The 22,986-nt window shown below is 41.5% G+C and overlaps 1 protein-coding gene across 1 annotated transcript in view; it reads left to right on the top strand.

Moving 5' to 3' along the window:
- The window catches only part of LOC122747120 (transmembrane 4 L6 family member 4-like), a 33,400-nt gene that overhangs the window by 7,002 nt on the left and 3,412 nt on the right, over positions 1–22,986 (top strand). The window contains exons 2-4 of the mRNA XM_043993331.1: positions 1,792–1,969; positions 4,562–4,651; positions 11,149–11,285. Coding sequence (XP_043849266.1) covers positions 1,796–1,969; positions 4,562–4,651; positions 11,149–11,285 — 401 coding nt within the window. The 5' untranslated portion in view covers positions 1,792–1,795. The remainder of the gene's footprint in view (positions 1–1,791; positions 1,970–4,561; positions 4,652–11,148; positions 11,286–22,986) is intronic.

Here is a 22,986-nt window from a genome sequence, read left to right on the forward strand (position 1 = left end):
GTGACTTGCCCAGGGTCACACAGTTAGTAAGTATCAAGTGTCTGAGGCCAGATCTGAACTCAGATCCTCCTGACTCCAGGGCCAATGCTTAGTCCACTGCACCACCTAGCTGCCCCCGAAGACTATTTTTTTTTAATCACCCCTTGGTTTCTTTATTAAAATCTTCTCTCCAAGCTCAATAAACTGGAAGATACCATGAAGCTTAGAGATGGAGATTCCATGAGGAACATATTAGTATGGTTGGTCTTAGAAAAAAATAGAAGAAAAATGGCCTGGTGGTTAACAAATGAGAATATGTTTATGTCCCCCTTACCTTCCACCCTCTTTCCAACCAACAAGGAACTCTGTTGTTGAGCTCAATCCAATTGGATACCATTTTCGTGCTGGTGCTGGGAAGTTTTATAACTACGGTGAGTTAGTAGAGGCTTTGTCACAGGCCACTGAAATGTAGAGGGTACAAAAATTTTTACACATACATTCTTTCAGCAGCTTAGAAACCATTACACTAACCTCTCCTTCAACTGAACTTATATTCTACATTGTATTATATAATATTTATTATTTATGTTACTTTAAAAAATCTCATTCTCTTAGGAAGAAATCTACTTCTCCATTACATGTTTCTTCCTTTAATCTTTTGTGTGTGTGTGTGTGTGTGTGTGTGTGTGTGTGTGTGTGTGTGTGTGTGAGGCAATTGGGGTTAAGTGCCCAGTGTTACACAGCTAGTAAGTGTTAAGTGTCTGAGGCCAGATTTGAACTCAGGTCCTCCTGAATCCAGGGCCAGTGCTCTATCCACTCTGCCACCTAGCTGCCCCTCTTCCTTTAATCTTTTAAAAAAGGTATATATTGTTAGAACCCTTCATTTCTGTTTGTACCCTCTCCTCTCGCTTACCCAAAGGGCCATCCCTTAGACACAAAAGAAAAAAGGAACAGAAGAAAAAGAAACACATCCATCAAACCTGACAATCTATGTAGTGTTCTATATCCATAACCCTGATTTCTTTAAATAAGAGATTCTCTTTTCTCTTCTTTGGGGCTAAGCTTTAATATTATGATTATTTAGCATTCAACTAATGTTACTTTTCCCCCGATGAATATTTTCATTCTATGTGTTGTTTTCCTGGTTTTAGAATACTTGTTTTGCTTTTCTTCAGTTAAGATCTTCCCATACTTTTCTGAATTCTTCATATTCATAGTTGTTTTGTAAGTTACAATAATATTCTATTCCATTTATGTGCTATGATATGTTCAGATATTCCTTGATCAATAGGCATCTCCAGTGTTTCTGGCTCTTTCCTCCCCATAACACTGCTGCCATGAATATTTTGGTGTATGTGGGACCTTTCTTTTTGTCTTTGGGATATATGCCTAGCAGTGGGATCTCCAATAAAGGATTATGAATACTTTAATTACTTTTAGCACAATTCCAGGTCAATTCCTAGAATGATTCAACCAACTCACAGCTTCACCAACAGCATATTTGTATGCCTGCCTTTCCTCTTTGCTGGTAGAATATTAACAGATTCTATCAGTCTCCATGGTGAAACGATTGCTCTATACATAATCACATTTGTGGAGGGGCCATGAAAAAAAGCTTACCACAGTCAGGAGAGCAGGTAAGTACCTTAGGGTTCTCTGCTTGAATTTGAGATACTGAAATATCTAGGGAGGCATTTGGGAAGAAAATTTGGAAGTTCTGGCCTAGGACCACTGAAGAGACACTGTCGGGAGTAGGTGGAGAGTGACGGATCACCCTTCCACATTAATTTCCTTTGGTTATCTTTTTATCAGGAGAATGTGCCGTGTGGACTGTGCAGGGTGCCTGGGGTGTACCCTCATTCCTCTGGCTGTGTTGGGCACCCTGACAAATATTCTACTCTTCTTTCCTGGAGCAGGCGTAATAGACAACAATGTAAACCTTACCGAAGAGGTCTGGTATTTTGGAGGAATATTAGGATGCGGGGTCTTCGTGAGTAAAAACCTCTTAAAAACTTGGCCTGATTCCCTCTCCCCCAGTTCATTTCCCCTTTTCAGGACACATTGGACTGGCTTCTGTCCTCTTTGGTCTTATTTTTTTTTAGGTAGGCAAACTAGGCCATTTTTTTTTTGCCTCCATTTAGCCTTTAATCTCTGAATGGGTGTTGCCTCAGACAAACTGACACCTGGGAAAGACCTTACCTTAAGAAGGCCAAGGTCTCCTACTGCATCTGGGGTCATCTCCAGTCATCCTGACCTATGTCTGGCTTTGGAGGAGAGAGTGAGGCTGATGACTTTGCACAGCCCTGCCTCACTTAAATCCAATTCACTTGCAAGTCTCAAGACATCACCCTCCTGATTTCATTGGTCCTCTTTGAAGGACAAAGAACAATTTTGCCATTTTAAGGCTATGAATTGATTTGGGGCTATGTTTAGTTACCAACAGAAATCATCACAGGCCAGTGACTTTGGTGTGATTATGTACTCCTTGAAAGAATTAACATGGATAACATTTCTACTCCTTCATTAATCATATCTGCCTCCCATTAGCCTGATTACGGGCTATGTTATCATCCTACCATAACAAAATATCTTTGGGAAAACAATATTATTTCTGATATGTGGATAATTGGATAAATAGATAATAGATCAATAGGCATTTATTAAATACCTATTATATGCCATATACTGTACTAACCACTGATATATAGATACCAGATGGTCTCTGCCTCTGATGAGCTTTTATTCTAAAGGGGGAAGACCAGACACAAAGAGAAGTTGCAAAGGGGATGCTGGTAGCATGGAGCTGGTCAGCAGGAAGTGAGGTGGAAGCTTAGTGGTCCCAGGCAAGATCACTCACCAATCAAGCAGTTCTCAGAATGGAGTTCAGGGCTCTAGTGGGGGGAGGAAATGGGGATGATGTCTTAAGTGGAGGTACATGATTTGAAGTCAGGCCTGCAGTTGTTTCCAATCACCAAACAATCTCTTGTTCTTACATGATGTGTATTTTTTTTTTGTGGGGCAATTGGGGTTAAGCGACTTGCCCAGGGTCACACAGCTAGTAAGTGTCAAGTGTCTGAGGCCAGATTTGAACTTAGGTCCTCCTGACTCCAGGGCTGGTGCTCTATCCACTGTACCACCTAGCTTCCCCGATGTGTATTACTTATGAACAAATATAGATTGATAACAGCAATTCCCATATCCATAATTGTAACTTGGAAGAAAAACTGGGGCTTTGTCCCAGGGCACTGAATTTAGAGGGCGCTGAAAGTCCTTGCTAGTCCTTCAGTAGCATAGATAAGAAAAGGCGTTAGAACCTATCTAGCAAGGGGAAATAGTTAAAATTGGAAGCTAACAGATTCTTTGTTCTTTCCCCCACCTCTATGGCTTTTGTTCAGTCATTTTCAGTCATGTCTAATTCTTTATGACCCCATTTGGGGTTTTCTTCTCAGAGATACTGGAGTGCTTTGCCATTTCCTAGGTGGATTAGTGAATAGGTCACTGGGCTTGGAATCAGGAAGATCTGAGTTCAAATCTGGATTCAGATACTTAGTAGCTGTGTGACCCTGGGCAAGTAGCTTAACCCCTATTTGCCTCAGTTCCTTATCTGTAAAATGGGGACACATTGGAGAAGGGAATGGCAGAACACTCCTGTATCTCTTCAAAGAAAACTCCATGGGTCACAAAGAGTCAACAACCTAAGCAGCTTCCCTAATAGGGCCCTGAATTAACCTGCCTACAGCATTGGAGCAGCTGGTGGCTCAGTAGATAGAACTCTGAGCCTGGAGTTAGTTCAACTCTAGCCTCAGATACTCACTAGCTTGTATTACCCTGGCCAAGCCACTTAACCTCAGTGGGCCTCAGTTTCTTCATTGGTAAAATGGTGACGCTAAATAATGGCATTCACCTGCTAGGGTTGTTTTGAGGATCAAATGAGATAATAATTATAAAGTGTGTAGCACAGTTCCTGGCACAAGTCCGTGCTATGTAAATATTAGCTATTATTAGTAGTATTAATAACTAAGGAGAGATTTCCAGACCAGCTTTCATCTATGTCAAGTAGAGGAAAATAGAGTAAATTTTCTAGTTTTGCCCTCTTTGTACCTATTAAAAAAAAGGTTTAGGTTCAAATCCTGACTCCTTTCCGTCCTATGTTTAGCCATGTCCTATGACAGATTTGTGATCTATCTATAGGATAGCACTTTTCTATGCATGCTATTTATTTCCCACTTCCATACCTTTGCACATGCAGGTGGATTCTCCCAGGTCTGCCACATACTCCCTTCTCATCCTCTTGCCATCACAACTAGGCATCTGTTGATCCCCATTAACTTAATCAAAGTTTGCATTTTTTTTAAACAGTGACTTTGAAAAGAGCAATTTTTTTTAGCAGTGGCTATAGTATGCATGGATTATGAGGACCCATTGTTAAAAGTCATTTCCACATCCTTTGGAATCCCATAACTTCTCTCAGCCCTTACAATCCATTGTGGGATAGGACTCTTGAACTTGGATGGCACAGGAAACCCCTAAGCTCCCTTCCTCAAGTCCATACTCACTGTGGGTATCTTCCTGTTGTTGGCAGATGATTTTTCCTGCTCTCTCATTGTTGAGTCTGAAGAATAGTGACTGCTGTGCATACGATGGCCAGGAGGATCGTGGGAAGAAGCTCAAAGTAAGTGAACAAGGGACAAAAAGAGAAGAATGCCCAGGTCAGAGAGCTCACCCCGACCTCTCCCTTTGTTGCAAATGGAGGTGGTTTAGGGAAGCAGTGGAGAAGAGGAGGGCAGTATCCCAGCTACTTATAATAAAACACCCCCTGTAATTTTACACTTAATAACTGATATTTATATAGCACTTTGACATTTTCAAAAGGACTTTACATATCTTCTATCACTTGGGCTTCTGAACAGTCCTGAGAGAGGGATTAGAGGTATTATTATTCCTATTTAACAAATGAGAAAACTGAATCTTGGAGAGGTTAAGTGACAACCACGAGAGTACACCTAGCAAGTATGAAAGATGTGGGATTAGAACCCAGATCTTCCTGGTGATAAATCCTCATGATATTCATTCCTCCCTCAGTGCCTTTCAATCATCATGTACAACAGTCATAATATCCTTGTCAAAGGAGTCAAGCCTCAATTTCCTTCTATTCTTTCCCATTTCCCTTTAGCACCTGCCTTTGATGTTCATAGAATTCTAAAATGTGCCTTCTTCATTCTCTAAATAGTTAGCTGACTTGCCTCAGGGTTATATAGCAGGAAAATGTCAGATCCGGGACGAAACTCAATTCTTCTGACTCTATGTTCAGTGACTCCGCCCATCTAAAAAGGTTCTGGATAAGGGACACGCAGAGTGATTGGCTCAGGTTCCCCTCCTCCCCCAATACCTCCCCACTCCCCACAACTGCCTCCCCTACCCCCTTACTTCTGCTCAGTGATCTCTACTATTCTGGAATGACCCTGGTGATGACAAGAAACTCTGGGCAACTGATCAAAAGGGAAACACCAAGGACCACCTGGGAGTACTCCTTAAAAAAAAGAGCTCCCTCTACCACCATCAGGTTTTGGAGTGATGATGCTTCTAGGGATAGCAGGGTGACATTACTTCCCTTCTAAGAGGTTTAACCTGGGGACCCAGAATTTAACTTTATATACCTGGGCAAGCATTCAGCTCCCATTCTACATGTATATTTCTCTCTAAAATTATATCTATCTATTCATTGATCCATCCACCCATCCATCCATCCATCCATCCATCCATCCATCCATCCATCCACCCATCTATCCATGGTACATTCTCTAAATCTCATCTCTGAGTCCAATTTTGGTTATTATAATTTCATAAAATTCAATTTTGATTGTTTTGTTGTGTGCATATGTGTATATATTAGATATATAAACATATACACATACACACATAATTAATTAATTAATTCATTTTGTTAAGGTCCTTAGCACAGTGCCCAGGACATTGTAAATGCTATATAAATGTTAGCTATTATAATTAAGCAAATCCCACTTCCCTCAGTACAAAAATCTAAGTGTGATCCATACAGAAAGATACACTATGCTTCCACAAATCTAGCTTGGTCATATGGGAGACAGACATTTGGTCTGTGGTTCAGCCACTTATCTTTCTCATGATATGGGGCTCCTGAAATGTGTGTGCACTAAAGTTAATTCCTCTGCATTGGAAACCCAGCATCAGGTTGATTGTATAACTCAGGGAGGTCCCCGGTCCAAGGGTTATAAATCAAGTTAAAAAATCAGTTTGCACAATTTTGTCCAGAAATTTTTTCTTTTGCACTTTTTTCTTCTTTTTGCACTGATCTTCCCCCAAGCCAGTGAGAGCTCAATTTCTGGCACTGGTACCTGGATGCTTGAGATACACACGAACATTGGTGCTGCTAAGACCAAGTCATAAGGTTCATAAATTTGGGCCATTATTTCTCCATCCTGCTTCCTAGATCAAAAAATGACTCTCTCCCTGTTAAATGATCAATGTCTTGGTTTCACTCAGTAGCCATGCTGTTTATGCTCTCTCTTTTTTTTTTTTTTAAGTGAGGCAATTGGGGTTAAATGACTTGCCCAGGGTCACACAGCTAGTAAGTGTTAAGTGTCTGAGGTCAGATTTGAACTCAGGTATTCCTGACTCCAGGGCCGGTGCTCTAGCCACTGCACCACCTGGCTGCCCCATTTATGCTCTTTTAAAAAATTTTAATTTTATTAATTTTTTGTTACATTTTAAGTTCTGAACTGTGGTCCTTCCTTTCTCCCCACCCTGCACTAGAGAAGGCCACCATTTCATGTGGATATGTGTATATGATATGTGTATAATCTATATGTATATGTGTATGTAAAACCTTATTATACATACTTTATTTATCAGTTCTTTCTCTGGAGGTAGAGAGCATCTTCCTTTATAGGTCCTTTGTAGTTGATTTGAATATTTCTAATACTTAGAGTAACTTAGTTGTTCACAGTTATTCTTCACACAATATTGCTGTAACTGTAAACAACATTCTCTTGGTTCTGTTCATTTTACTCTTCATTATTATTGCATGCAAGTCTTTCCATGTTTTTCTAAAATCAAGCAGCTCACCATTTCTTACAGCACAGTAGTATTCCATCACAATCATATACCACAACTTGTTTAGCCATTCCCCAATTCATGGGCATCCCCTAATTTTCCAGTTCCTTGCTACCACAAAGAGAGCTGCTATAAATATTTTAGAATATATAGGCTCTTTTCCTTTTTCCCTTATCACCTTGGGAAACAGACCTAATAGTGGTATTTCTGGGTCAAGGGGTATAAGCAATATAATAACTCTTTGGGCATAATTCCAGATTGCTCTCCAAAATTCATAGTTGTTAATGGTAAATCAGTATCCCAATTTTTCCATATCCCCTCCAATATTTGTCATTTTCCCCTTCTGTCATTTTAACCAATCAGAAAGGTGTGAGACACTTTCTTAAAGATGTTTTAATTTTCATTTCTCTAATCAATGATTTAGAGCATTTTTATATGACTACATATAGTTCTGATTTCTTCATTGAAAAATTGCCTGTTCGTAGTCTTTAACCATTTATCAGTTGGGGAATGACTCATATTCTTATAAATTTGATAAAGTTTTCTATATATTTGAGATGTGAGTCCTTTTCCCAAGAAACTGTCAATAAAAATTTTCCCCAATTTTTTGTTTTAGCCATGCTGTTTCTGCACTTCTTTCTTTTCTTTTTTAAAAATAAGTATTTATTGATGACTTTTGTCTTTTATATCATCATAGTTATCCCCAGTATTCCCGCTTCCCCCTCTGCCTCCCAAACAGTCTTTCCATATAACAAATAGTAATTTTAAAAAGAAAAACAATGAAAAAGAAAAAGGAAAAAATCAGCACAACTGATGAATACATTGAAAAAGTCTGAAAACACATGTACTGTGTTTCACACACCTGTGAACCTCCCACCTCCACAAAGGGGTTGGATAGAGCATCTTCTTATTTGATCTTTGTAATTTTGTTACATTCACTTAAAAAATTTTTTTTTTTTTAGTGAGGCAATTGGGGTTAAGTGACTTGCCCAAGGTCACACATTAATAAAGTTTGTATATCACTTTACATTCATTATCTCGTTTGAGCTTAGCAACAATCTATCATGTATATATTCCTATACCTGTTCTATAGATGGGGAAACTGAGGCACTGAGTGGGTTAAGTCAGTCATGCCTGGTAACATAGCTAAATGTCAGAGGCAAGATTTAATTCAGGTTTTCCCAATTCCACGTCTGGCACTCTTATTACACCATGAAGGTCACATCTAGCTTTAAGATCCTAAAGCATGGGGGACTACTGTGACCTAAAACCATCAGCATTCAACAAAGGATAAAGATATATGCCAAAGGAATTGTAATGATTGGAATGATGCCACCTACTGGAGACTTGCTGTGGGAAAGCTCCTCCATGAGGAAAATGCCTCAGAGGCATTGTGGCTTTTCCTTGGCGTCAGGAAATGACGTTTACTCATGGGTGCTGTCTATCAAGGCTACCAGCCAATCAACTTGAGGAGCCTCCTATTTTCTGGGAGGAGACAGGAAGGAGGAGAGGGAGCCTGGGTGGAGAGCTCTTGCGCTTTTGGGTTCCTGACTTGGTGATGGTGGCGGCAGAGGACTTCACAGGAAATTTGAGGAAAGATGGAATGCCAGGCTGTTGGAATTCTGTTCTCAATCTTTTTCTTTCTATTTTCCAATAAACCCTTAAAAACCTAAACTCGTTTTATCAGTGATTTTAGTCAGTTTCCCCCAAAACTGGGGGAACAGATTAGAATCCACATTTAGAATCTTAAATTACACAGAATAAAATTGTAACATGGAATTCCAGGTATTCGCATGGAAGTGAGAGAAGAGTTGAGGAGCAGAGGATCGCAGCAACCAACTCCATTCACTCTGAAGATGGTTCTTGTTCTAAGCAGTAGAATAACTAGCTTTCTATCAATCAGTTGGCCAATCAGCATTTATCTTTTTCTTTCTTTCTTTCTTTCTTTCTTTCTTTCTTTCTTTCTTTCTTTCTTTCTTTCTTTCTTTCTTTCTTTCTTTCTTTCTTTCTTTCTTTCTTTCTTTCTTTCTTTCTTTCTTTCTTCCTTCCTTCCTTCCTTCCTTCCTTTCTTTCTTCCTTTCTTCCTTTCTTTCTTTCTTTTTTGCAGGGCAATAAGGATTAAGTGACTTGCCCAGGGTCACACAGCTAGGAAGTGTAAAGTGTCTGAGGTCAGATATGAATTCAGGTCCTCCTGAATCCAGGGCCAATGCTCTATCCACTGCGCCACCTAGCTGCCCCCTCAATCAGCATTTATCAAGCTTGCAGACCATTACATCCTCCTGCATGTCACCACGGCACCCAGATGTTTTCTCCAGGAACCTTAGGCTAAGGGACAGAAAGAACAATTATTTGTGGATGCCAGAAAAATGATTAACAGTCAGTTGATAAACATTTGCAAAATGCCTCCTGAGGGTCCCGCTCTGTGCCACACACTGGGGATACAAAGAAAGGCAAAAGACAGTCCCTGCTCTTAAGGAGCTCACAGCCCAGTAGTGGAGACAATGTGTAAAGTACCAGGACAAACAAGACATATGCAGGATGAGTTGGAGATGATGACCAGAGACAAGGTTCTAGAAGTAAGAGAAATTGGGAAAGGCTTCTTTTTTTTTGGGGGGGGGGACAATGGGGGTTAAGTAACTTGCCCAGGATCACACAACTAGTAAGTGTCAAGTGACTGAGGCTGGATTTGAACTCAGGTCCTCCTGAATCCACTTTATCCACTTTGCCACCCAGCGGCCCCAGGAAAGGCTTCTTGAAGAAGATGAGATTTGGGGGAAATCAGGAAGTAGAGATGATGAGGAGGAGAGTTCTAGGCATTGGAAGCAGTTAATGAAAATACCCCAAGTTGGGGCAGCTAGGTGGCGCAGTAGATAGAGCACTGGCCCTGGAGTCAGGAGGACCTGAGTTCAAATCCAGCCTCAGACACTTGACACTTACTAGCTGTGTGACCCTGGGCAAGTCACTTAACCCCAATTGCCTCACTGGAAAGAAAGAAAGGAAGGGAGGGAGGGAGAGAGAGAGAGAGAGAGAGAGAGAGAGAGAGAGAGAGAGAGAGAGAGAGAGAGAGAGAGAAAGAAAGAAAGAAAGAAAGAAAGAAAGAAAGAAAGAAAGAAAGAAAGAAAGAAAGAAAGAAAGAAAGAAAGAAAGAAAGAAAGAAAATGCCCCAAGTGGGGACATGGAGTATCTTGTTTGAGGAACAGCAAGGAGGCCTGTGTCACTGGATCATAGAGTGGGTGGAAGGAACAGTTAGGTGGCACAGCGGATGGAGCACTGGCCATGCAGTCAGGAGGACCTGAGTTCAAGTTTGGCCTCAGACGCTTGACACTTACTAGCTCTGTGACCCTGGGCAAGTCACTTAATTCTGAATGCCTTGCCAAAAAAAAAAATCCCAAAACACAAAAAAACAGTAATAGGAAAATTAGGAAGAAGGGAGAGTTCAATTTTGGACACCTTGAATTGAAGATGTCTGTGAGAAATATAATTTCTCCAATATCCAATAGGTTGTCAGAGTTGTGAAACTAGAGCTCAGGAGAGAGGTTAGGATGGTACAAATACACCTGAGAATAATTGGCATAGAGATGAGAGTTGGAAAGTGGGGAGGAAGAGGAGGCCTCGGTGGGGCCAATCTGACCATTGTGGACTTTAGGTGTCTTGGGAGAGAGCCTAGAATATGATCCAATGGCTTCCCAGGAAGTGATATAACCTCTGAGCCTCAATTTTATAATCTGTAAATTGGGGATAATAATATTTGGGAAATAAGCATTCATATAGTGCCTATGATGTGTCAGGCACTGTGCTAATCACTTTTTACAAAAAAGGATCTCCTTGGAGTCTCCCAGCAAGGTAGGCACTGTTATTCTCCCTGAGTTCTATCCACTGTGTCACCGGCTGCACTATACCTGTATTTACGTTCTCATCCTCATGTTCATGTTGTAACGAAGGCAATTTTACAAGCCTGGAAGAGGAGCACCGCTGTGAACCATATCACAATGGTTACCTTGATTGTCTTTGATTTCTGCAAAGTTCCGCCCTCTCCATGGAGTGAAAAAAATCACTTTTTTTCTTTCTCTTTTTCAGACATTTAATTCCATGATGTTTTCTGGGATTGGCAGTGTGGGAGCTTTATATGCATTGATCATCTCGGTGATTGCTATTAATAGGGGTCCCAAATGTTTTGTGGGAAACAATACATGGGAGTATCCCTTTCGTGACGGGTAAGATCAAGCACCGCAGATATACAGACTCTACCCACCAGAACCATTATCCATTATCTTCTCTGAGACAAAAATCTATCTTCCTAATAATATCTATTTTCTACCTGTTCTCTGGAATATCAGTTTCTATAGCAAAAGAGGCCTTTCCTTGTGAATAAACCCTTGTGGATCTTATGGGAGGGGAAGGTGGTTGGGGGAAGGTAGGGGCAGAATCATCTTAAATAGCTGTGAGCCAAGAGCAATGGTTATGATGGAATCTTGGAGCTGAAGGGCACTATGGCAATTATCTGGTACAGTGAGCTTGTTTTAAGGTGATGCTTAGGAAACTTGTCCTTGGTTACAAAAGAAGTAAATTCAGTGATGGGGTTGAAACAAGAGGTGTCCTGACTGGAGGGGGAAGTGGGGAGAAAGGAAGAGGGGGAAGAAAGAGGCAAAGTGATAAGACAGAAAGAGGGGGAGAGAGAGAAAGAGAGGAGAGAGAGAAAGGAAGAAAGAAAGAAAAAGAGAAGAGAGGACAGAGGAGGAGAGAGAGACAAAGGAAAACAGAGAGAAAGACAGGGAGAGGCAGAGAGACAGAGAGAAAGAGAAAGAGAAAGAGACAGAGGGAGGGAGAGAGGGAGAGAGAGAAGAGAGAGAAAGGAAGGGAGAAAAAGAGAGAAGAAGAAGAGAGGAGAGGACAGGGAGAGAGAGATGAGGAAAGAGACAGAAATAGAGAGACAGAGAGACAGAGACAGAGAGAAGAGAGAGGACAGAGAGAGGAAGGAAGGGAGAAAAGGAGAGGATAGGAGAAGAGAGGAGAGTACAGAGGGAGACAGAGACAGAGAGGGAGAGACAGAGACAGAGAGACAGAGAGAGACAGAGAGAATTTGATGGTAGACAACAAGATAAGGGTCCCCTTGAAGAATCAGGGTGTTTATGAGAACTTAACCAAAGTTGAATTTCACAAGATCTCAGACCTAATATCTTTGGGATACAAGAATGAAGGAAAACATGAATACTTTGGCTATGGCTGTCCAGGTGAGAAGAATGATTTATTCGTCCTCACTTCACTTTGAGGAATACTATCTGTCTAAATATGACAAGTCCTCAGAATTGGAAGGGCACTGTCCAAGCATAGTGTTTGGAGAGCGCAGGGACATTTGGTTGTGCCTCAGGAGTCATCTGTAAGTTATTGGTCAAGTTGAGAGGAGATTCACTCAAGAGGCAGGGCAAGGGGGCAGCTAGGTGGTGCAGTGGATAAAGCACTGGCCCTGGATTCAGGAGAACCTGAGTTCAAATCAAACCTCAGACACTTGACACTTACTAGCTGTGTGACCCTGGGCAAGTCACTTAACCCTGATTATTTCCCCCACCCTCCCACCCCCAAAGAAAAAGAAAATATATGTTAGTTGTTTGAAAGATTAAACATTAGCCACATTAATATAAGGCACCTAGGTGGCTTGGTGATAGAGCTCTAGGCTTGAGGTCAGGAAGACCCGAGTTCAAATGTGTTCTCAGACAGTTATTAGCTGTGTGACCCTGGGCAAGTCATTTAGCCTCTGTTTGCCTTTGGGTAAATTACTCCAGGATCTTTGCCTATAGCCAGAGGACCTGGGTTTAAATCCCAGGTCTGCCACTAAACCACCCTGTGACCTTGGATGACCTTGGGCCTCAGTTTTGTTAAGGGCTAAAATTCTTGCTAGTCTGTCTAAAATATCTAATGAGTGGTCTCCAATCAATTACAAGCTTTAGCAAGAGTTAGACTTTTAAGCATTTATTAAGGAGAATAAGAATTTGGTAAAGAGAGAGAGAAAGGCCTAGATTCCTATCTATTAAAGGGAGAGCACATTTCTAGCTCCCTTCTCCGCCAGCGTCCTCAGGAAAGAGACCCAGAGTCAGCGCCAGTCTCTTCCTTCCTCCTCCCACTAGTCTGCGTCACTTCCTCCCCGCCAAAGAAAAGACTCCTGGTCTTGCCCTCAAAGACCTTCGCTTCATGGGCAGAACTCTTCTACAGTAAGTATCCAGCAGGTGGCGTCATTCCAATCGTTACAGTCCCCCCTGTTGTTCCTCAAGAAACAAAATGTTTCCTTGACGGAACAGTAAAAACAATATAATAACTATTGCTAACTAATAATATGTGAACAACAATATAGAAAAGGAAGAGAGGAAAGTTTTGTCCAGAGGGGTGATTTTTTTTTTGTCCTCATGAACCGACGCTTTGACATTAGTCTTGCAAAGGGAGGGCCTCTGCAGAGAATACATGTTACAGATGGTGTATATTATAACAGAAAGAGAAAAAAAACAACAAAAACAACAAATCAAAACTGTTCATTTAAAGTCTCTGAAAGTCTTTTCTCAGATGTCCTCTAGGTGTAGTCGTAGAATGGAAGTCTCTTCAGGGGTTGATGTGTGGATGCTGGTAATCAGCCAGGAAAATTTCCTACAAAATTGAGCTTAACACAACTTTAAAATAGCTTTGTCAATAATCAAATCAAACAATGAAAGTTCTCAAAAACATGTCTAAGGGAATTCAGAATCTTAGTTGTTAACACGTGAAACATACAATAAAACAAAAATTGAACCATTCTTTAAAATTATATTATTATTATAGTCCCCCCTTATGGGGAGTAATTGAGAAGACAATTGCTGCAATATTAATTTTTTAAAAATAATTTTTATCTTTGTTTCATCACTTTTTGCATCATCTGCCTAATTATCCTCATGCCATTATGAGAAATTAGAAAATCTAATATAATTGGTAACAGGTGTCAAGGCCAAATTCAACACTGTTATTTATCATGGCTCCTGAGATAATTATGGGTTTACCATAAAAGAACAGAGAAATGATGGGATATGAGCATTCCCACACTTGAGCAATATGTACTGCCCATACAGTATGCCAGGCTTAAAATAGGTGGATGGAATACATGTCCATGCCACCGAACATATTGGAGGAAACTGAGTCAGACTTAATCAGATGCATGGGATTGAGATGTCCATGGCATCAGGCATATAGGAGGGAGCATAGAAGCTAGGTGTAGAAGTGAGATGGGTGGGATCAATACTTCCAGCCATCTGTACAATATTGTGGGGAAAAATAAAATAAAATATTAAACCAAGAGAATCCAACCTCAACATTTGTCAAAAGCCGTTCTCTCGGCCATACCTTGACTTCATGCATGTCTCCCCTCATGTGACAGTTCAGTGTCTGCTCTTGCATGTATTCCTCTTGTGATTGGATGGCACCTTGGCCAACTGGCATCTGATAACTCAGAATAAAGGTAATTAGTGTCTTAAATGATAAGTTCCCATAATCCAAGTCTCATATGGATTTAAAAATTGAGGATAATAAATGATTGCAAAAAATGTGAATACATCTTGACTCAGAACACAATATATAATTATGCAACAATTTCAAATAATACCCCTTTTTTTTAACTTAGTATACAATTACTTTTTTGAAAAATCTGAACATATTTAAATACAAGTTAAAGCACAACACAATCTCAAAGAAAACTTTTACAAATGTTCCCCTCTTTTTTTTTTTTTTTTTGGAATATGCTTATCAAAAATAATACTTCTAGAATCAATTTACACTTGCCATGGCAAACAATTTGCCAGGGAAATGCTTTAAAGAGTTTGATCAAATAATCAGTTGAGAAAAAATAACAAAAACAAACAACTCAGAATATGGGAGCACAATACTCCTAGAATTAACATTGTATAATAAAATCAAAACCATCTTGCAATGTTTCAAAATTAGATAGACAAATGAATAGAAGAAAATACACATGGAACAATAAAATACAGTGAAATTCAAACTAAGGAAATCTAAATGAATATGAACTTAATATCAATAAGAGTATTATAAAATATAAACTTGATCACATGACTATAAAAAGCTTTTACAAATATTCTCCTTGTTTTAGAAACTAAGTATAAGACACAATCTCAAAAGCATGAAAATCTCTATGAAAATAAACCCATACCATTAATTTCAAAATGTATATATAATAGCACAGAAATCCTATGTAACCTCTGAACTGATACTATTACTCTGAGTGAATTCAGAACACTTTTGATTCCGATATCTAAAATCCCCAATACTCATATCAATACCTTGCTGTTTACTTCTACATTTCTGTAAAATATATATACTTCCATGGCAAAAGAAGCGGAGTCTTGAACTATGGTGATGATTGTCATTCTCATTCAGCTTAAGTTTTTCTTCTTTAACCCCTCTATATTGTCTGTCAGTCTTTTCACCATACAAATGCTTTATAAGATTACTAATTAAAGACAAAAGCAGGTTAGCAAAATTATGAACAAAACGAGTATATCTGGAATTTAAAGGGTTTTCTAAGGTTGTCTCAGAAGCACAGCCAGGCTGGGGAAGGGCTGAGCCTGAAGCAGCAAATGTAGTTAGAGAAAGTTGAGCATGAGCATCAGATCTCTGGACTTCCCAGGCAGGGGAAGCAATGGGCTTGGCCATGGGAGGAGTAGAGGGTGGGGTCTGGAGAGGAGGGGAGGGACCAGAGCAATTTGAATCAGACTTGATTTTGAACTCAGGCCTGGATTCCTCTTCCCCCACTTTGCCTCCCGGTGCTAGGGGATTAAAAGCTTCTAGAGGGTGGGTCATTTCCTCCAGGCATGCAAAATTAGAGCAACAATTAGTGTTAGAACTGGGAAAAGCTGCAGGAATCTCTTCAGGTTTCTCTGAAAAAGCATGGTTGGGAGAGTGGGAGATATTTCCTTGTGTGAGTATGTTGCTGGCTCTTCTAACAAAAATAAAAAGAAAAATAGAAAATCCACAAAAACAAAGCATTAACATGATCTTATCTCCCATTTGTCTGGTTAAACAGACTAAAATCAAAAATAGGATAATTAGGGAGTCTAAAAGGTCCATTCGAAAAAATTTGAAGGAAAACACAGCCAGTACACCAGTACTTAGCAGTTAAAGGGAGAGGGAGGGGAAATTTCTTACCCAACCAGAAGATCAGAAGAAGACTGAGGGTTAGCTTTCCCTTCGTGGTCGCCATCTGTTAAGGGCTAAAATTCTTGCTAGTCTGTCTAAAATATCTAATGAGTGGTCGCCAATCAATTACAAGCTTTAGCAAGAGTTAGACTTTTAAGCATTTATTAAGGAGAATAAGAATTTGGTAAAGAGAGAGAGAAAGGCCTAGATTCCTATCTATTAAAGGGAGAGCACATTTCTAGCTCCCTTCTCCGCCAGCATCCTCAGGAAAGAGCCCCAGAGTCAGCGCCAGTCTCTTCCTTCCTCCTCCCACTAGTCTGCGTCACTTCCTCCCCGCCAAAGAAAAGACTCCTGGTCTTGCCCTCAAAGACCTTCGCTTCATGGGCAGAACTCTTCTACAGTAAGTATCCAGCAGGTGGCGTCATTCCAATCGTTACAGTTTCCTCTTCTGTAAAAGGAGAGGTTTTGACTTGCGGTCTCTCCCAGCTGGAGATATATGATCCCACAGAGACTGTCTTCTCTGGTTCACACAAGAACCAAGTGAGATGAGTACTATAGGTGTCTGTAATTATCTCTAATTGACATATGAGGAAGTTAAGGCTCAGTAACTTGCCCACCTGTGGTTCATTGAGAGGTAGGCTCTGAGGCCAGGCCTCTCCTGACTTGGGTTTTTTGCCTTTTCTACCAAATCTCACTGTTCTCCTGCCTGACCCATTCCTCAAGTGGGGTAGAGCCGCACCCACCCACCCCTGTGCTCTAGAAGGTAGGTGTCATACCCCAACAATGCTCAGAGCACGTAACTCCTATCTCTGTACTATCCTTCCATCCCAAGGGAAATTCAGCAATATATCTTGGTGATAATTCTAAGGTAGTATTTAGCACTGATAACTATTCACTTTTCTGTCTCCTAGTCCTCCTTCTCAACTTCTTTCTTAGTGAACAAACGATATTATTATTATTATTATTTTGATACTGAGCATTGAGGGTTAAGTGACTTGCCCAGGGTCACACAGCTAGTAAGCATCAAGTGTCTGAGGCTGGATTTGAACTCAGGTCCTTCTGAATCCAGGGCTGGTGCTTTATCCAACTGCACCACTTAGCTGCCCAATAATGATATTTCCCATTTTAATAGCACCTTAAATTTTGCAGAGTGCTTTTACGTATCTTTTTGTTTGTTTGTTTGGTGGGGCAACGAGGGTTAAGTGACTTGCCTAGGGTCACACAGCTAGTAAGTATCAAGTGTCTGAGGCCAGATTTGAACTCGAGTCCTCCTGAATCCAGGGCTGGTACTCTATCCACTGTGTCACCTAGCTGCCCCCTACCATGTGATATCAGAGGATAAAAACAAGCACATACTTCTTGACTTGGCAAAAGGATTTGGGGTTAGAATATTACCCAGGAGAATTGGTCAATGGCTTAATGTCCCAATTCTTGCTTACCTTTGTGTATTCATGGGCAGCTAGGTGGCACCATAGTGCAGAGTATTGGGCCTAAAGTTAGTAAGACTCATTTCCTGAGTTCAAATTTGTCCTCAGACACTTAGTAGCTGTGTGACCCTGGGCAAGTCACTTACCCCGTTTGCTTCAGTTCCCCATCTGTAAAATGAGCTAGAAAAGGAAATGACAAAGTACTTCAGTGTCTTTTTTGTTTGTTTGTTTTTTGGCTGGGCAATGAGAGTTAAGCGTCTTGCCCAGGGTCACACAGCTAGTAAGTGTCAAGAGTCTGAGGTCAGATCTGAACTCGAGTCCTCCCGAATCCACGGCCGGTGCTTGCTATTTTAATTTAACATGAGGCAGAGGAGCCTTTTCCACCCCAAACTCTATTTTTATGTGACGGATGGTCCAGATGTAGTAATCCCTCTTCAGCGTGTTCTAAGATGCTTTGGAGCAGGGAAGAATTCCAAGGAAAGGTTTCGATGCTGACTTATACGTTCCCACTCAAAGTGAAGAAATTGGCATCAGGTTCGAATGCTCAGGTGGTCTTTCTGCAACAATTTGTGTCCTGTCATGGGGAATTGATCGAGGTCTCACAGAATTTCCCAACTGGCTTCTTAGTTTTAGAGTCAAGATTGAAGGGAAAAGAAGACTGTGAATGTGTAGCCGGGCAGGAGGAGAGAGGTTAGAGACTGTTTGTTTTACCACCACTGGAACTCGGATGCTTTGGACCAATTGCCTTTTTTTCCTTCTTGCGAGCGCAGCAGAGGAAACAATGGAACTTAATGAGAAAACGATCTCTGCTGCATAGTGGGAAGAGCGTGAAGATTGCTGGGATCCTGGCCTCAGCTGATCTTAGCTTTACTGTGGGCAAATCCCTAGAACTCTCTGAACCTCTTCTCTCTTTCCTGGTCACTGGGCCTTCCTGGTGAGATTCTGATGAGCCGCTTTGCTGCTACCAACAGAGTTGCCCGATCCCGCTGATCAAATTCTACCTCTCTGGCTTCTAAAATTGTGGGAGGAGAATCAGAATTGGGGAAGAACAAAATCATGTAAGGGATATGGAGGGGTGTGGACTAGTGAAGAAGGGTAGAGACCGAAATGGGGGAGAGAAACGGGACAAAGTGAGGAAAGTTGGAAAGAAAAGGTCTCCAGCCTCAGATTCTTGCCCAGATTCTACTCCTAGCTTTGTGAAGTTAAGGAAGGAGGAACAAGATTCTGGAGAATTAGGGAGGATATAAAAGGATTAAGGAGGATTATGGAGTAAGGGCTAGAAGAAGTAAGTGGAACAATTGGAGGGTGAAGCAAATTGACTGAGAGGACTGGAGGGTAAGGTTAGTATGGAACTAATTGTTGTTGTTTCTCCTTTGTTCTTGAAGAGGAGCAAGACAGCGGGTGATGACATGACTTGCAGTGAATTGGATTTAAGTGAGGGAGGGCTGTGCAAGGTCATCACCAACCTCACTCTCTTCTCTAGTCATCTGGGTCTAATGGCAAGATATGCATCAGGACGACTGGAGATGGCCCTGGATGTTGAAAACAACTGGGGTTAAGTGACTTGCCCAGGGTCACACAGCTAGTAAGTGTCTGAGGTGGTATTTGAATTTAGATCCTCCCAACTTCAGAGGCCAGTATTCTATCCACTGCACCGCCTAGCTGCCCCAAGGTGAGAGGTTATAAACTGGTGGCCTGAAGTAAGAATAGACCTGAGTTCAAACCTGGATTTTTCAGACCCTTACTGGCTGTGTGACCCTCCCTCAGTTTTCTCAATTGTAAAATCTGGATAATAATAGCACCTGCTTCCCAGGATTGTTGTGAGTCTTAAATCAGCTCCTATTTTAAAGCGCCAAGAAACCTAGGAGAGGCGGATTTCCTGCCTCCCTTGTCATGTTATTGAGAGGTTTTGTTGTTGTTTTTGTTGTTTTTTGTGGGGCAATGGGGGTTAAGTGACATGCCCAGGGTCACACAGCTAGTAACTGTCAAGTGTCCGAAGGCAGATTTGAACTCAGGTCCTTCTGAATCTAGGGCCAGTGCTCTATCCACTGCGCCACCTAGCTGCCCCTATTGAGAGGTTTTCAAATAGCTTGAAAATGGCTTCAACATTTTAACCAGGCATCTGGGATTGCCGCGGAAACATCCATAAGTAGTGCAAAAGAAAGGTGGAAGATCTCAACTAGTATGGTAAGGATGGGAAATTGTGAGTGGCCTTCAGTGTTCGATGTCTGTCTGTATTTATGTCACGGTGATGTGTGTACCCATGCTCCAAGTTTAGTTCCCTCCTGGAAGAGAAAGTGAAAGGACCGGAAGAACTTACTACAGTTTGCTGGGGATAATGAGGAGTTACTAAAAGAAAGGAAAGTGAGGCTTTAAAGGGGAAAACGGGGGATTTGCAGTAGAGGAGGGGGAGGGGCGATTTTAAGTGAAATCTGAACAAGTCGCCCAGAGGAGAAAGGCAAGCTGTATACTTAGAGCTCCCCAAAACCAGATCTGGGGGTCTTCTGGAAGAGGAGAGAACTGGATGCTCTGGAGATAAAGGATCTAGAGGAACACAGAGAATTCTGTGTGAGAGCCCCCATCAGGCTGAGCCGCTTTCGCGCGATAGAGGCTGTTAGTAGGGGGCCAAGGAAGAAGAGAAGAGAAGCAGTAGTTGGTGGTTCTAAGTCGGGTTGCGTGGAGGCAGGGATTTGTTGGCTTGATGACAAAAACAGAGAGTTGTCTTCCTAAGCCGAATTTCTTAGATGTAGCCCAAGACTTATCAAAATGGATGACAATCATCCCACCAAGTTATTATACTTCTCAGCGTGCCCCTCAGTAAAAAGGGCAGATTGCACTGCCGTCTGTTCCAACTCTAAATCAATGATCCTTTTAGAGGGTGTCAGCATGTCCCAAAAGTAAAACAAGAGGGAGGCCCAGCACCTCCAAAGTTGGAGGTCACTGGATGACTGATAGGCTGGTTACTCAAAAAAATTGTTTTTTTTTTGGTGAGGCAATTGGGGTTAAGTGACTTGCCCAGGGTCACACAGCTAGTAAGTGTTAAGTGTCTGAGGCCGGATTTGAACTCAGGTACTCCTGATTCCAGGGCCGGTGCTCTATCCACTGTGCCACCTAGCTACCCCTGGTTACTCTATTGATCACTCTTCCCATGGGCAATGGTGGGACCTAAAAATACTGCTACTGGTTATGAAGTGTGGGGCTAAGAAACTGACCTAAAAGCGTAGGTTATTTTCTCAACTCTTGTCCACTGAAAGCAAGGGATGCAGAAGAGAAAAAATGCATCTGGGAAGCTCTGGTAGAATCTGAGAACGGGATGTGGATTTCAGAGCAACAGCTCAAATTATTGGACTGACAGATGCCTGGCCAGAGATGGAGTTTCCCTAACCTGGAGATGAGATGATAACACAATGATATGGACAGAGAGGAGGTTGAATGGTGGGATTCCTGTTCCAATGTCAAAATGTCAGGAGGTGTGTGTTGTTTAACACTCAAATAAGTTTAATAAATGATATGCGGATGTGCAAATAACACTGAACCGGAAAGGATAACTAATATCCTCTGCAAGAAAGGTTATTTTATTTTTTTTCTTTTTGGTCCCAGAGAGAAGAACCAGGAACAATGTTGCAAAGAGACCAATTTAGACTTGTAATTAGGAAAAAACTTCCTGGTGATTGGAGCTTTCCTAGCTCCTCGGTGGGCTTTCTCTTGCCCCTTTTTATTTTATTTTTTATTTTTTGTGGGGAAGTGAGGGTTAAGTGACTTGCCCAGGGTCACACAGCTAGTGTCAAGGGTCTGAGGTAAGATTTGAACTCAGGTCCTCCTGGATCCAGGGCCAGTGCTCTATCCACTCCACCGCCTAGCTGCCCTCTTGCCCCTCTTTAAAACAGGGGCTGTATGGTCGTTTGTTAAGTATGCTACAGTGAGAATTCCTTCTGGATATGTATAGGACTAGACCCTCGGATAGCTTCTGCCTCCCAAATTCTGTGACTTGTTAATAATCAAAGGCAGCATAGCCTAATTGAGGCTGACCTTGAAATTAGGAAAACCTGGGTTCAAGTCCCACCTCTGAAGCTAATTAGCAATGAGCCTCAGGCAAGTCTCTGACACAATAAATTACAAATGGATTGCAATCTGCACCTGGGGCCAGGGGAGGGGGTGGGTCTAAAAATTAAAGCTTAATATATGACACCGGTGAAGACTTTGCTTGCTAATGAATGGTCTTCTCACCTGCTTTATTAAATCGATCACAAGATGTCAGTGTTGCTCCAATTCTCTACCAAACCAGGGAACAGAAAGGAGGCCCAATTTAAAAACAAACCAACCGCTCCCCGCCCCTCCCCCCCAACTCCAAACTCCCCAGTGCCACATTTTCTGTACATAATCTGCCAGGGAAAAAAAATCTCCAGAAACTCAACAGTATAAATGTTATCACTGTCAATTATTAAATTGTGATCGAAGAAATGGCTATGAGTGAGTAAAGGTGCATCCTACCCTTCACCACCAATCAATCACCAGCTCTGCGTTCTTGGGAAGATTACTGGGCCCGTGAGCAAAGAGATCACTGGACTAGAGGGCTGATCCCTTCTGCTCCAACATTCTGTGCTTCTTTTATTCTATGATGCTGTAGCAGAAATGTAGTGTTGTTTGACCGTTCAGTCCTGTCCTTGTCTCCTTGATGCCATTTTAGGGTTTTCTTGGCAAAGATACTGATTTGCCATTTTCTTCTCCAGCTCATTTTACAAATGAGGAAACTGAGGCATCAGGAGTTAATGACTTGTCCAGGGTCACAGAGTTAGTGTGTGCAGATGAATTTGAACTCAGGTCTTCCTGACTTCAGGCCCAGCCTCAGATGGACTATCAGAAAAGTACAATGATGATAATAGCTGGTATTTGTATAGCACTTTAAGATTTGCAAAGAGCACACACTTAGTATCCCATTTGATCCTCAAAGCAACCCCGGAAGGTAGGTTCTATTAGTATTGCCATTTTACAGAGGAGGAAACCAAGGCAGGCAGAGGTTAGATGCCTTGCCCAGGGTCACACAGCTGGTAAGCATGTAAGACTAGATTTGAACTCAGGTCTTCCCGACTCTAGGTGCAGCCTCTTTTTACCTCATACCCTAATTAGCTGTGCCAAACTGTTGTCCACTAAAAGGAAGGAAGGCAGAAGAGAAAATTGATTTGGGAAGAGAAAGCTGATTGAAAGCTGTTCCACTTCTGTCGTTGGAGGGGTGTCCAGAAGAGTTTATTCTTTATTTTATTTTATTTTTTGGTGAGGCAATTGGGGTTAAGTGACTTGCCCAGGGTCACACAGCTAGTAA

This window comes from Dromiciops gliroides, chromosome 3 (assembly GCF_019393635.1).
Source record: "Dromiciops gliroides isolate mDroGli1 chromosome 3, mDroGli1.pri, whole genome shotgun sequence".
NCBI lineage: Eukaryota > Metazoa > Chordata > Mammalia > Microbiotheria > Microbiotheriidae > Dromiciops > Dromiciops gliroides.